Genomic DNA, 14,727 nt, shown 5'->3' with positions numbered 1-14,727 from the left:
TCCCACTGTAATCCTCCCCTTAGTTTGCAAAATTATAAAGATGGGGCTCTTTATTAGTTAGCTAAGCATAGACATTTTTAAAATAAATTTATTTATTTTATTTTTGGCTGCGTTGGGTCTTCGTTGCTGTGCGCGGGCTTTCTCTAGTATGCGGTGAGCGGGGCTACTGTTCGTTGCGGTGCGCGGGCTTCTCATTGCAGTGGCTTCTCTTGTTGCGGAGCACGGGCTCTAGGCATGCGGACTTCAATAGTTGTGGCACACTGGCTCAGTAGTTGTGGCTCGCGGGCTCTAGAGTGCAGGCTCAGTAGTTGTGGCGCACGGGCTTAGTTGCTCCGTGGCATGTGGGATCTTTCCGGACCAGGGATCAAACCTGTGTCCCCTGCATCAGCAGGCGGATTCTTAACTGCTGCACCACCAGCGAAGTCCCTAAGCAGAGACATTTAAAGATGAACCGAACAGTCCAGAAGAGCACATTTCCCAGAAACCTGGTACCTGGCCCCATCAATCTGGTGCTGGTTAGTACCCTCCCCATCAGTCTGTCAGCATGTTCGGCCCATCAGTCCATCCCCCCGTGTGGACGGCACACGGAGTACATGTTCATCTCTGAGTTGAGAGCTTTCCCCCGAGTGTCTTCTTGGCCCTGGGGTTGCTGCTGCTCGGAGCCTGGTGTGAAATCACCACGTGTAAGTCTCCACGAGGGACTCTTGTTCAGCAACTGGTTCCTGCAGCTCCCTAAGCAGAAATGGGACCCGACGGCCAGGTTATTAACTCACCAAAGTGCAAAATTAGTGTCACCTAGCCAACTTTCTACTCAAAGAATTCTCAGCAGTGGTTAACAAATTTGCCCAAATACAAGGCAATTCCCCCGTATTCACAATGGAAAGGTTTTACAAAATGGGGATTTTCTTTAGCCTACTTGGATATATAAACCATTGGTGTTCAACTTTGTGATCACCTTCAGATTTCCTAAGGCGATTTTTAAAAATTTTTATGTGGTAAAACAGTGGTCCCCAACCTTTTTGGGACCAGGGGCCAGTTTCGTGGCAGACAATTTTTCCACTGATTGGGGGGGGGGATGGTTCAGGCCGTAATGCGAGCGACGGGGAGCGGCAGATGAAGCTTTGCTCACTCGCCCACTGCCCACCTCCTGCTATGTGGACCGGTTCCTAACAGTCTGCAGACCAGTACCGGTCCGCGGCCCGGGGGTTGGGGACCCCTGTGGTAAGATACACATGCAGTATTTACCATCTTGACCGTTTTTAGGTATACAGTTCAGAGGCATTAGGTACCTTCACATTGCTGTGCATCCATCTCCAGAACTTTTTCATCTTTCCAAACTGAAATTCTAGCCCCATTAAACACTAACTCCCCATTCTCCCTTGCCCCACTCCCTGGTAATCATTATTTTACTTTCTGTCTCTTTGAATTTGACTCCTCTAGGTAACTCATATAAATGGAATCATATAGTATTTGTATGTCTGTGACTGGTTTATTTCACTTAGCATAATGTCCTAAAGGTTCATCCTTATTGTAGCATGTGTCAGAATTTCCTTCCTTTTTAAGGCTGAATAGTATTCCACGTTTTGTTAATCCATTCATCTATTGATGGACATTTAGGTTGTTTCCAAAAAAACCAACAGATTGCACTTGAACTTCACTCAGAATTAAAACGAGTCCTCTGAACAGAAATCTCTGAACAGAAGAGCTTTGGAACAGGACCTAACAGGGCCTTGATGAGGACAATTTGAAAGGAAACCAAGAATGACCAAAAAGCAGCTGGGACCCAGCTGAGATCAGATTTGTGAGCTCATGAATGTGTGAGGCTTGTCATTTCTTTTTCCCCAGCAATACTGAGCATTTAGAGCAAGTCTGGTGGAGTAGAATCATGCAGAGCTAAGGACTGGCAAGGCCCACAGCTGACGGACACATCTAGGGTGTTTTTAAACATATCACTAAGATGGTTGACAGTGACTAAGTGACAGGAGCCAGGTGAGAAGGATGGATTGGGGGTGGAGGCGCACACTGGTGACCAAGGAGATGAGGCCAGAGAGCAGGGTGGGAGGGAATGGGGGACGGGTAAGGACCGCAGCGTGAAGAGCAACATCCTCGGGTCTGGAGAACTCAGAGCCTGGGCTGGATTTAAGTCTTCTTTCCTCCCTCCCTCCCACATTTTCCTCCCTTCCTCCCTCACTTCCCCTCCCGCACATCTTCTGTGTTATCTGTCTCAGACGTGTGTTAATCACTACTGGACAGCATGGAGGAGACCCTTTGCCTCGTAATCTAGAGTCTAGTGCAGAAGAGATACTGCAAACCTCCCCACCCAGTGTAACGAGCGCCCTGGGGGGTGGCAGGTCCAGGATGCTGTGGGAGCACCCAGGGCCCGTCACCCAGACTGAGAGTTTGGAGAAGCTTCCTAGAGCTGGTGATGTCTAAGCCGAGGCTTCAAAGACGGGAGAAAATGAAGCAGCTAGAAGCGGTGCATTGGCTCCCACCGCTCTGCTAGAGCTGCTTTCAGAAACCACTCTTCTCCTCACCAAACCGTATCTTCACGTGGCCCTTGGAGCCCTGACCTTTTCTCTCCTCCTCTCCGACCTGCCTCCTCTGCTTTCCTTTCTCATTCCCTCCCTCGCCCCCGAAATGTAGGCCGTTGGGTGCTCCTCGAGGTTGTGACCTCACTGCATGCCCTCCGTGGCCTGTCTCTTCTCCCGTGACCATGTCAGCATCCATGTCTCTGTCTCCTGCCCCGGCCTCTCCCAAGGACCAGAGACATCCTCAGCTCCTGCCGAGATCTTGTCTCATCCATCTCATCTTCCAGACTCGCTCTTCGTCTCACCTCCGCTCACTTGCCCACGTCCTGGCTGTATCCCTGCCGTGGCTCTAGCTTTATCCCTTCCTCTTGCAAAGGAGTGGTTTGGGGGCCTCATAATCCTTGCCTTTGAGTCAGTCGTGCTTCCCGCCTCCATCAAATCACCTGGCCGCCCCACTGTCCCTGGCCACCCGTGTATCCCTCCACCGCGCAGCTGGGCGCGTGTTCCCGCTCTGATCCTCTACAGCTGCGAGGATGCCCTGCTTCTGGTGAGAGCCCCTTAGTGACTCCCATCGCCTGCGACTGGCGTTCAGGCCTCAGCCCATTTTTCCACCTCATCCCCCTCCATCACCCCCTCACTGCCTTTGCTTCCGACAAAACACCCTACAGGGGCCCCATCTGTTTCCATTCTTTTTGGGCTCACATGAACCTCCGGCTAAATGCCCTTTCCTCCCCGTCCCCACTCTCCAGACCCTCATCACGGCTCATCTCAGATGCCTCTGATTTGAAGAAAGCTCCTCTGGGTGGTTTTGTTGGAAGAAACCTCTGCCCTCTGACTTGATCTATTCCTTCCTATTGAAATGCACCGTCTTCTGCCTTGTATTTTAGTTACTCGTGTGCGACTCTGTTTCCCCAGCATATCTGAGGGCAGGCCTTGAGGTCAAGGGTTCAGGTCCTTTTATCTTTGTAGGTGGATTCCCCTGAAGGAGCTTGTACCTATTAGCTACTCAGAAAAGAGTTGATGAATGAGGTTTCAGTAAGACCCTAAAAACCACAAAAATCAGTCTTTTCTGATTTCGCTCTTACAAAACTAACCTAAAAAGTAGCATAACATAATAATCAGAGCAAGAATAGAGATTGCAGATCTAAATTCTGTCCCCATCAACCTTCACAAGTAATTCTGAGTCATGTCCCTCGTCTGCATCAGGGGAATGAGTCTGGCCAGACACTGATTTTGGTAACATTTTCTCCAGATGATGAGAAATCAAGTCAGATATGCCGTGTAACATGGTCTTTACTTAAAGGATAGTTCATGTTTTAGCAGGACCTCGTTAGTACCACAAAAATCCGTCAAGTGCTCACATTTGTGTGTCTCGACACTGAAGGTCCTGTTTTTGCTTCTTCCGCGCAAGTTTCCAACTCAGTGAGCAGAACCGTGACTGTGTTGATGGGAAGGCAAGCCTGCCTGGTCCTGCTGGAGCCGCGCAGATGCGAAAAGGCAGGTCTCCACACGACCGGGTGAATAATGAATAGTGGCCTTAACATCTCGGAGCTTCTGGGTTTCGCCTTGCAGAAGTAAAAAGTTGCAGAGAGGAATTTTTGTTCTTTTAGAAACTGCCCAAACTCTTACAAACTGTATATACCTATGGTGAACAGTTTGCTTTTTGTACTAGTGAGGACAGTGGGAAGGAACAGGACTCAAACAAAAACAGTATTGAGATGAGTTAGGGGACAAAATCTAGCTGGTAAGACATAGGAATACTTCTTGTGTGAAAAAAAATAGGATTGTAATTAGACCAGTGTCTGTGCACTGCCGAGACATGGGAATTTATGAGCTCGGAGCGAGGAGAAAGGCTTCTTAGGGGATTAAGAGGAAGAGACTGTCTAAAATGTTTGATACACCAGGGAGTTAACACATCATTAAGGGTGAAACTTTCAGAGACCTGAGAATGTGGAGCATCTTAGCGATAAGCGAATCTATCAGCCACCTCAGTATACAAATAGGGAATCAGAAGCCGGTGCTGGTGAGTGATGTGCCTGAGGTTATGAGTGCAGCTGGACTTACACCCAGGGCTTTGACCAAACTCTTAGTGCTTCTTCTGCAATACTAGGGATGGAGGGGGTACTGTTAGCTGCTGAGAGATTTTAGTTTTATAAAGGTGGAGTTAACATAGACATATACTAGGGTCGGTCTCCTCTGCTGACTTCATTGAAAACCCTTACACACACACACACACACACACACACACCCTACAAGAAGATCAGATAAATCCCTCCAGGTAGTGTATCTTGTAACATGGCCTTGGTTGTAAAAATGGAACCTCAGGCAGGCAGAAACACAGTTACCTCTCAAGGGAATTGGTCGCTGCTTTTTAACGGTTTCTCTTTGCTGCTTTGTAATATGTACTTAAAAAGTATAATAGATACAGGAAAGAATTATAACCTGGACTGACAAACAACAAGCCCAACAAAAAGTAAATAGGAAATAAAATAAGGGAAATAGTCCATAATGTGAAATTAAAAAAACCCAAAACAGTAGCATGTTGTTATGTGCACTTATACTTTTTTAAAAAATAAGGACAGTAATTCATTTAACAAACATGTGTTGAGTGTCTCCTGTGTGCTGGGCATTGTTCTGGCCACTGAGGATCCAGCATGGAGAGCAAATAGGCAAGGGCCCCTGCCCTCCAGGAGCTTATATTATAGGGAGAGACACATCATTCACTACCCATTTTAAAAATGTTTTTATTGGAGTATGGTTGATTTACAATGTTGTATTAGTTTCAAGTGTACAGCAAAGTGAATCTGTTATACATATATCCACTCTTCTTAAGATTCTTTTCCCATATAGGTAAGTACAGAGTATTGAGTAGACTTCCCTGTGCTATACAGTAGGTCCTTATTAGTTATCTATTTTATATATAGTAGTGTGTATATGTCAATCCTAATCTCCTAATTTATCCCTCCCACTGCTTTCCCCCCGGTAAACGTAAGTTTGTTTTCTACAACTGTGACTCAATTTCTGTTTTGTAAATAACTTCATTTGTACCATTTTTTTAGATTCCACATATAAGTGATACCATATGATATTTGTCTTTCTCTGTCTGCCTTACTACGCATTAAAATACCATTCTTAAGATCCGTCCTCCTTCCCCCACCGACAGTTTTTGGTGGAAATTTAACTAAATTGAAAAATTGATAACATCTCCAATCATGTATGGGTATGGTTTTAACGAAGATTGCTTTTTGTTTTTTAAGGGAGAAGAAAATGGCTTTCCAGACAGTACTGGAGATCCCCTTTCAGGTAAATGATTGACTCTAAAGGTATCTGGGCTTCAGTGATAGCTAATGTGGCTAAATTCGAGATCATTTGAGATGTTTATCATTAACTTTCAAAATCTGTATTACACACTAGAGAAGCTTTCCAACCACACACCACAGTGAAGTGCAAAGAAATCTTACAGGATTTCACAAAAGCCTTCAGAGAGTATTTTCTCTGTGTTAATAACCCTCCTTTGCTTGGGCGGGGTACAGCAGGCTGCTCAAGTGGACGGGTTTAGGATCAGGTGAGGGTCGAACTGACCCTCCCTCCCTCTGAGTTCTGGGAGCCACAGTGTTGGCGGAGAGCGTTGCCAGGTGGAAACGAACAATGGGATGTAGGCAAACTGAGTCGGCGTGGGAAGGGCTGCTCAGCACCTGCTGCCTGCTTCCCTCGTCCGGCACTTAGGGAGCCAAAGGGGCCCCTCCTGACGCTAGACCATGTGCTGGTGCCCACCGTTTTCTGCTTCTAGTGTGTTTAACCAAGAAACATTTGAAGTTTGTCTCCCCTGCCTCATCCCCTCCTGCCTTTTTTATTCTTTATTGTAGGATAGAAACTCTGGCAATGTTTAGATTCCTCATTAATTAATCATGGGGAAAATATGGAGTGAGCATTAAAATAAGCTACCAAAATAATAATTAGGAAAAAAAAAGAAACTCACCAACATTTTAAAATGTCTTTCAAAACACCTATTGAATGGCCTGATTCATCAGGGGTTTGTTTGTTTCTTTTTTAAGGAAGGGTTGGTGACTCATAAAAGCCTTAGGATAATCTGTCATCAATCCCAGGCTGTGCCCAGGTAACAGTGCTGAAAATCAGAACTTGTGGTGCATAATCAACTTTTTTCCCTTAGAAACATGATGTTAGCAGCAGTTTTATCTCTGGGTGGTGAGATTCCAGGTGGTTTTTTGTCATGCAACAGATTTTTATTTCTTGAAGACCCACTGTGTGCCAGGCTCTCTAAGGAGGCCAAATGGCAAAGGTGTAGTTCTGGAAGACAGAATTTGGGATTCTGGTTCCAGTTCAGCTTCTGTCCTTCTGTGATTAGAGAAATCCAGGAGAAATTGGGCCAGGAGAACTTCCGGTGGCGCTTACCTACCAGGTTTCATGGGACAGGCCCAATGTCTGGGGTCCCATCCAGGCACCCAATGGAACTCACCTTCTCTGGACCAGAATCTGCCCCTACTAGAGGTTAAGGCCGTGGGCTAATAATTTTCCCTCTTCCACAAATACTGCAGCAGACACAGGCTCAAATTAGAAGCACCTAGCTGAGTGAGGTGGAGGAGGGGAAAGCATCTTTGCATACAGGCAGAGGCAATTTTAATAATCTTTTCACTATCCTGTATTTAAAAAATTTCTAGCATGAGTGGGTATCAGAAAAATCTACCCCCAGAACTTTAATCTGTATATACAAATGTATATATAACAAATGATCCAGTGTAGGCAAATACATACAATACGTGGTAAAATAACCAAGGAAATCCCTAAAAGGCTAACTGTGATGGGCCTGGGTGATGAGAACATGAAATTTTTTTTCCACATGCTCATCTGAGTTTTTAGATTTTCTGTGACAAGTACATATTTCTTTTCTAATTGAAAAAAATCTACATTTAAACTTTTTAAAGACTAACACCCTGCACTCTAATGTGAAACGTCAGCTAAAATGAGAATGAATCAAGTAAGTTGTTCAGGAATATCTATAAACCGTTCAAAGACTCTTATGAGTTAAGGTCATTAATAGAGTAATCAAATTTCGGGTTGTCTCTAAAAATTTTTACCTGTGTCAAAATGAAATGGAAGATTTTCAAAGAAAATAAACTTTTCACAGTGATAACAGGTAATATTACTGACAGCAGAAACTGTAGTGCTGAAGTCAACAGCTGTACCACCCAGCATGATGCTTTGCCCAGAGGAGTGTACAGGTGTTTGGTTGGGTTTGGGGTTTTTTTTTTCCATAAACAAGCAAATGAGAGACATTGACTTATTGGCTTTGCTCTTGGAAGAAAGGGCAAAAGCAGATCCCTATATTTCCTCTTTGAATGAGAGTAGCCACCTAAGTAAGATTTATCTTATTGTTTTACTTACACTAATTTAGCATTTGCCATGTACCAGGCCCCCTTCAAGCACTTTTAGAGATATACTCAGAAAAAAAAGTGTTCATGGCAACTCTGTGGGTTCAGTTATTTTCTTCACCAGGTGGATGCAACAGAAGTAGCCCTGGGTCCCGTGGCTGGTGCCCCATCACATAGGTCCTAAGTGGGAGTCAAGCCCCAGGCCAGACCCAACACTCCCGTCCCCACCAGCTACCAGACCAGGCTGCCTCTCTATTGGTCAGACGCATCACCTGTGTAGCACACGCGTTGAATACCTGAGTGTCACACATGGGGGTGAAGGTCAGGCTTCCAGCTCAGAGTTTCCATCTGGAACAAAGCCAAGGTCCACCCCGACTCCCACAGAGTCAGCCTCCGAGCCGCTGAAACACCTTTCCCAGAAGCTTGCTGCTTTCCCCGCATCAGGCCCTTGGTCAAGCCTTAACTCAGAGCCTGGCTTTTATTTAATTCTTGCAATATGAAAACCTTAGTTACCTGCAATCCAGTTTATATCTGGTTAAAATAAGGAATATGGGGAGAACGGAGGGCTCTAGGATAGAAGGAGGGAATTGACCAGAGTGAGAAATGACAGTTTGTAATCAAGGAGAGAATAAGAGTACAATTCAGAATCAGCTACTACTAGAAAAGCAAAGCCCCCTGGGTGGAACCATTGAATACAGAAGCAAGCCCCCAGGAGACATTAAAGTTTTACAACGTTTTCAGGCAATTTTTCAAAGTGAAAACATTTGGGCATTAAAGGAATAAGCCTCAGTTATAAAAACAAACAAGAAATGGAAAACTCCCAAATAGTAAAGTTAAAAACCTCTTCTTGTTCTCCCTTCTGGTGGCGGTATTTATCACCTGGACCATGACCCGCCTCCCCACCTATTCTCCACAGTTACCTGTTTTTCAAGACTGACTTTTCTGACGACCTTGTATAATTCAGCACTTGCTTAATCTAAACCTAATTTCCCCATAGAAGTGAATGTACAATAGGATTTTCATTTTTTTCAAATTAGGTCCATAAAGTGACACTTAGTAAATATGTTTGTGTCACATAATTTCAGAATTCATGTAAAATTCTATGTTGAATTTTAACCTGGGTCCTTTCTTATGTGTGTTTCTTTTTTTTTAAACGTGCCTTCTACACTCCAGTTTTTTTTTTTTTTTTAATTTATTTATTTATTTATATTTATTTTTGGCTGTGTTGGGTCTTCGTTTCTGTGCGAGGGCTTTCTTTAGTTGCGGCAAGTGGGGGCCACTCTTCCTCGCGGTGCGCGGCCCTTTCACTGTCGTGGCCTCTCTTGTTGCGGGGCACAGGCTCCAGACGCGCAGGCTCAGCAATTGTGGCTCACGGGCCTAGTTGCTCCGTGGCACGTGGGATCTTCCCAGACCAGGGCTCGAACCCGTGTCCCCTGCATTGGCAGGCAGACTCTCAACCACTGCGCCACCAGGGAAACCCTACACTCCAGTTTTGTTTGATGACAGAATGGCCCTGCGTGGTTTACTAGCCAAGATCCATCCAGTTTGTCAATTATCCTCCCCAGTGACGTTAGTAACTTGATGTCTTCTTAAAAGGGTATTTCAGAGAGGGAAAATGAAACCATATTGTTTTTCCCTTTGGTTAAGAGATCAAACACCCACCAAAAGCCCTTGGGTCAGTTTCTTAATAGATAAAAATCATTCTTCATCATTTTCCAGCTCATAGCAAATAACTACCTCTGATGAGTCGTGTGGTGTGTGGGCACCCCAGTGATTTCTCAAAGCCGTAAACTGGCATTTTAAATATATTTATTTCCAACCACATCGGACACCATACACAGAAAAAAGCATGAATTTACACCCTTAACAAACATAACTGCAGAAGTATTTGACCGTACTTTTGACACTTGTTGGTATTTTCCAAATCTCATAATTAATAGACACCTAGGAGACAGTTATTTTATTTTAGAACCACAATGTTTTGCTGTTTGCAAAGCTGCCAGTATAAAATGTTTACTATTTAATTGTTTGAGCTAACTCAAGACCTAGTTATCGTGAGGAGCATTATTATAAACGATCTGAGAGCCAGCAGTGGCACTGAGCACTTTGGAGGAAAACACCCGTGTGGTAATCGCTCTTGAAAAGCCAGGACGTACAAGATAAAACGGCACGTCCCCTGCAGGGAGATACATTAAGTCAATCTGTGATCCACTGCTGACATCCTGACTGAAGCCATTTTCTAGGCTCAACCAATCATGACCCTTGTGAATTCTGCATCTTGTTCCAATTAACTGTTAATTGACCAGCATTTTATAACCTGCCAGCCTCAAACTTGAGAGTTAGACACTGCATCATTGGACACGAACTGTTTCTTACTTTGCTTTAAATGACATAGACATACCTTGTCGATGAACATGCTTGATTTCTGAACTCTTCTTTAAGGTTTGATGAAAAATGTGTGTGAGAGAGAGGATGAAGAATAGGGGGAGAGGGGCAAAAAAAGCCCCGTAGGAAAATCCATTCTTCTGCTTGTGAGTGTAGGGAAGTATTATCTATCCACAGACTCCTAATCACTAAGCAGACACGGTATCTTTCAAAGAGAAGTAGCTGTCATTCCAAAATCTACTCTTGGCAGGCCCTTCTGACTAAGAACTTACTCTGTAGATGTCTTTAAGGCAATGGTTTTCAACCCTGACTGCACATTAGAATTGTCAGGAGAGCTTAAAAAAAATTCCCATGTCCTGCCTGCACCCTAGACCAAATAAATAAGGATCTCGTGGGTGGTACCAGACATCAGGATTTTGTAAATCTCTGCAGGAGGGGCAGGGTAAGGGGGGTCAGAGAGTTCCATTTTTTGGCCAAGGTTGAGAACCACTGCTTTAAAAAAGACTGTTGGTTATGGTTCCTTACCCGCAGTTACTAATTCTTTGTTGCATACTTATCATGCACTGGGATGAGGCTTTAAGGGATGATATCATTTAATCCTCTCAACAACCTTATGAAATAGGTATCGCTCTCCCTGTTCAGAGAGGGAGGCCATGGCGTTAGCAAGTTCAGTAACCTGTCCAAGCTGCACACCTGCACAGTGTCGATTGTATTGACGGTCGGCACGCCTCTAAAGCTCATGTGGATAATCTCTGTGGTACTCAGTGTACTCTGTCTCCATAGCAACCAGTCATCTTTCTTCTGCCTTGTATATACTCAGCACTAAAAAACTTTCAGTTCGTCTGAAAATCTCTTGATAGCTCTTCATAGGCTGCCCAGAGGTTTCTAATTTGACTATTTCTCTGTGTCCCATTCTTCATTCATTTGATTTACTCAGCAGACATTATTGAGTGCCTACTATGTGCCTATAATGAAGTGGTGACATCAGACATCTACACCCCTTTCCTCTTGGAGCTTATATACTAGTTGGGAGTGACAGACAATAAACACAAATAAGTAATTTCATGTGGTGGTAGGTGCTTTGAGGAAAATAAATGAGTACAGTGGGTTTTGCCTGCAGGGAAAGGATGCTGCTTTAGCTAAGAAGGTGCCCCAAGGTCTAAATAATGCAAAGAAGCCAGCCATGTGGAGATCTGAGGAAGGAGGACTCCAGGGGACAGAACTAGCTGGTGCAAAGGTCCTGAGGCGGCATTGAGCTTAGTGTTCTAGGGACAAGTGTGGGCAGTGAGGAGCAGTAGAAAAGGTGGTGAGCTAGGCGGTGTCAACAGAGGCCAGATGACATGGGGATTCTTTTTTTCCCAGTCTACTTAAAAAAAAATAAATGTAAAACCTAACATCATTAAATAACATTTACATAAGACTTGACAAAAATGCTTTCACATCGTTTATCTCATTTAATGCATGAGCTGTAGGAATTATTATCATCTCCATGTGATAGATGAGGAATCTAAAGTCCATGGACGTTCAGTGCCATGAGCAGTCAAGCTCTGGGAAGCTGGAGCACCAGGGTTTGACGGGCCCCATCTGATACACATGCAGAATCGGATGCTTCAGGATTATGTGTGTAAAGGACTCAGTGCAGGGCCGGTTATACGTTAGGCATTTGATAAATGACAGTTACTGTGGTGATGAAAATCGCTGAGAAATTTGGCCCTTTCTCCGCTGACAAATTCTTCCTTAGTTTAAGCCAGTACTCAGACTGAACTTACAGAGGGCAAGTCCTTCCAGGGTTTTGACCGCTACAATAAGAAGTCATCATAAATTAATGGTGTAATACATTCTTGTTTTGCATCGGTGGAAAATACCCAAGTCAAGTGTCAAAATATGACAAGTGAGGACCCTACTTGTTAGAGAATCTAAGTGAATTTTTATACATAATTAACTTCCCTTTTCTCAATAACACTCTCCTTTCCTTCCCCCAAATCTAGAGTCAATCCGTCTTTTTGTATTTGAAGGCCAATTCTGTTCTATTTTCCACCGTATCTGTTAACTGCCAGCAGACATCAGCAACATTCTCTTCCCTTTACTAGTAATTCTCTTTTCAGGTCCTAAAATTCATCAAACAGTAGTAAGGAACCTACCTTGTCTCCTGAGGAGAAAGCACAGTTCTCATTCATTCATTTAGTAAACAGTTTTTGAGTTTCTGCTCTACAGCCATCCTGTGCTTGCTATTGAGAAGCATCAAATAATAATCCCATTTTTCCCCATTTCTGATGAAAACTTCTTTGGTCCTAAGTCTGTCTCTCTCCACGATTGTTTCTTCCCCAAGGCATCACCCAATCTTTCCTTTCATGTGCACTGTTACATGATAGGTGTTTATAGCAGGGCAGGACAAGATGTATTTCATAGGAAAAGAAACACGTTTCTCTGTTTAAGTCCTCAGAGAGCTAATTACAGTTTATGATTCTAAAAGGCAACTTTAAATTCACAACTGTTGGCGGTTTCGGTAGATTCCAGTTCACTAAATGGCTTAGCATTTGTGTCATTGAAAATACAAAAGGAAAACGTCAATAGGCTTTTTGACACATCATATATTTTAAAACAAACTGATAATTTTGTGGTCTATGTAGTTTTTCAAAGAAATAGAAGCTTCTTATACACTAGAAGGCTTAGAGGAGCTTCACAGAATCCTTAATGATGTTTTCATTCTTCTTCTTGACACTAAAGGAGAAAACATTGCCAACCCTGAGTCTTATGGAGGTAATACAGAGCAGACTTTCAGACACTAATACATTTAATTCTGGACTTAGAGGTGTAAATCCTACTTTATTTTTCTGTGACATTTAAAAAATATTTTTAAGTACCCAACTAAACGCAGTAACTATAGAAAATTAGGAAATATCCATTGTTAACATTGTTGTTATATGTACTTCCAGATTTTTTCTATGCCCATGAATGTGTGCATAACATATACTTTATGTGGATATAAATGACTGTATTATTTTGTTTTTACAAAAACTGAATTATACATACCCTTTGGTAAGCTGCTTTCTTTTCCACTTGACAGAATATTATTTTGACCCTACCTTTAAATAGACGCAAAGAAAATTGCAGTTTCCCCCTTTTACTGCAAAACCACCTTCACCATTAGACAGTTCTTTTTTTTTTTTAAATAAATAAACTTCTGTCCCACCATGTAGCTAGTCTTACTTCTTTGTACACCGTTATTAATGAAGCTGAAGAATAACTCACTATATTACATGTAAATGTAATTGAACATTTTATTTTATTTTATTTTTTAATTAATTAATTTATTTATTTTTGGCTGTGTTGGGTCTTCGCTTCTGTGAGGGCTTTCTCCAGTTGCGGCAAGCGGGGGCCACTCTTCATCGCAGTGCGCGGGCCTCTCACTATCGCGGCCTCTCTTGTTGCGGAGCACAGGCTCCAGACACGCAGGCTCAGCAGTCGTGGCCCACGGACCCAGCCGCTCCGCGGCATGTGGGGTCCTCCCAGACCAGGGCTCGAACCCGTGTCCCCCGCATTAGCAGGCAGACTCCCAACCACTGCGCCACCAGGGAAGCCCCCTGAACATTTTAGAGCTGTAAGATGTGGGACATACTACAGAAGGATATGGATCTGTTCTCAGGGCATTTAAGGTAAATGAGGAACAAAAACAACAACAAAAACCATACAGAGTATCTCACTGCAAGGCAGAGTCAGGAGATGCAAACAAAATGATGGGATTCTGGGTGAGACAGCATTCTAGGCAGGAGCTGGGGGATTTCATGAAGGGGTGTATCTGAGGTGGGTTTTATAGAATGGATGAAGTTCAGTAGCTGAAGGGAAGTTCAGTGAAAGGGCGAGAGAAAGAAGAGAGATAGATAACTGATCAGAGAGAAAATACCAGAAAAGGCATGGAGGAAATCTTTGTTAATTTCCACCTATGCAACTGACAAAGATTTTTTAAAGTAATATTTGGTGCTGACAAAAGTGAAGTGAAATAAGCACCATCACTATACTCTGTTTGGAGTATAAATTGGTGCAGCATTTATTTCTGGAAAGCAATTTAGCGTATATGCATTGATAGCCTAAAAATGCTCATAACGTTTGGCCTAATGATCCCATTACTGGTGAGATGGTTAAAGATGTGCCCCAAATTTTTTTATGTAAGGATCTGCATTGAATTGTTACTCATAGTCATGAAAATGTGGGAAAACCCTAAATGTTCAAGTTTATACAAAATTCACAATTGTATATAATTTTTAAATGTTCTACACTGAGCTTATATTAGTTTTTTTCTTTTCATTTAATTAAACTTTGAAAAAAAAGAAAATACAGGTGGTCTGTTCAGGGAACTGAGTAGTCCCCCTTCTCTGGAGCCCAGATTATATTCAAGGAATTCACGGGGAATAGTAAGAGAGGTG

At 43.3% G+C, this 14,727-nt stretch overlaps 1 protein-coding gene across 3 annotated transcripts in view; it reads left to right on the top strand.

Annotated features, from left to right (window-relative positions):
* The window catches only part of EDARADD (EDAR associated death domain), a 52,944-nt gene that overhangs the window by 34,148 nt on the left and 4,069 nt on the right, over nucleotides 1-14,727 (top strand). For all 3 annotated transcript variants that reach the window (XM_036829124.1, XM_036829123.1, XM_036829125.1), the window contains exon 5: nucleotides 5,786-5,831. In XM_036829124.1, the coding sequence (XP_036685019.1) occupies nucleotides 5,786-5,831 (46 nt within the window). The remainder of the gene's footprint in view (nucleotides 1-5,785; nucleotides 5,832-14,727) is intronic.

The sequence above is a fragment of the Balaenoptera musculus genome, chromosome 16 (genome assembly GCF_009873245.2).
Source record: "Balaenoptera musculus isolate JJ_BM4_2016_0621 chromosome 16, mBalMus1.pri.v3, whole genome shotgun sequence".
Classification (NCBI taxonomy): domain Eukaryota; kingdom Metazoa; phylum Chordata; class Mammalia; order Artiodactyla; family Balaenopteridae; genus Balaenoptera; species Balaenoptera musculus.
Note: the sequence above shows the minus strand (reverse complement) of the source record. Positions and strands in the feature narration are given on the sequence as shown.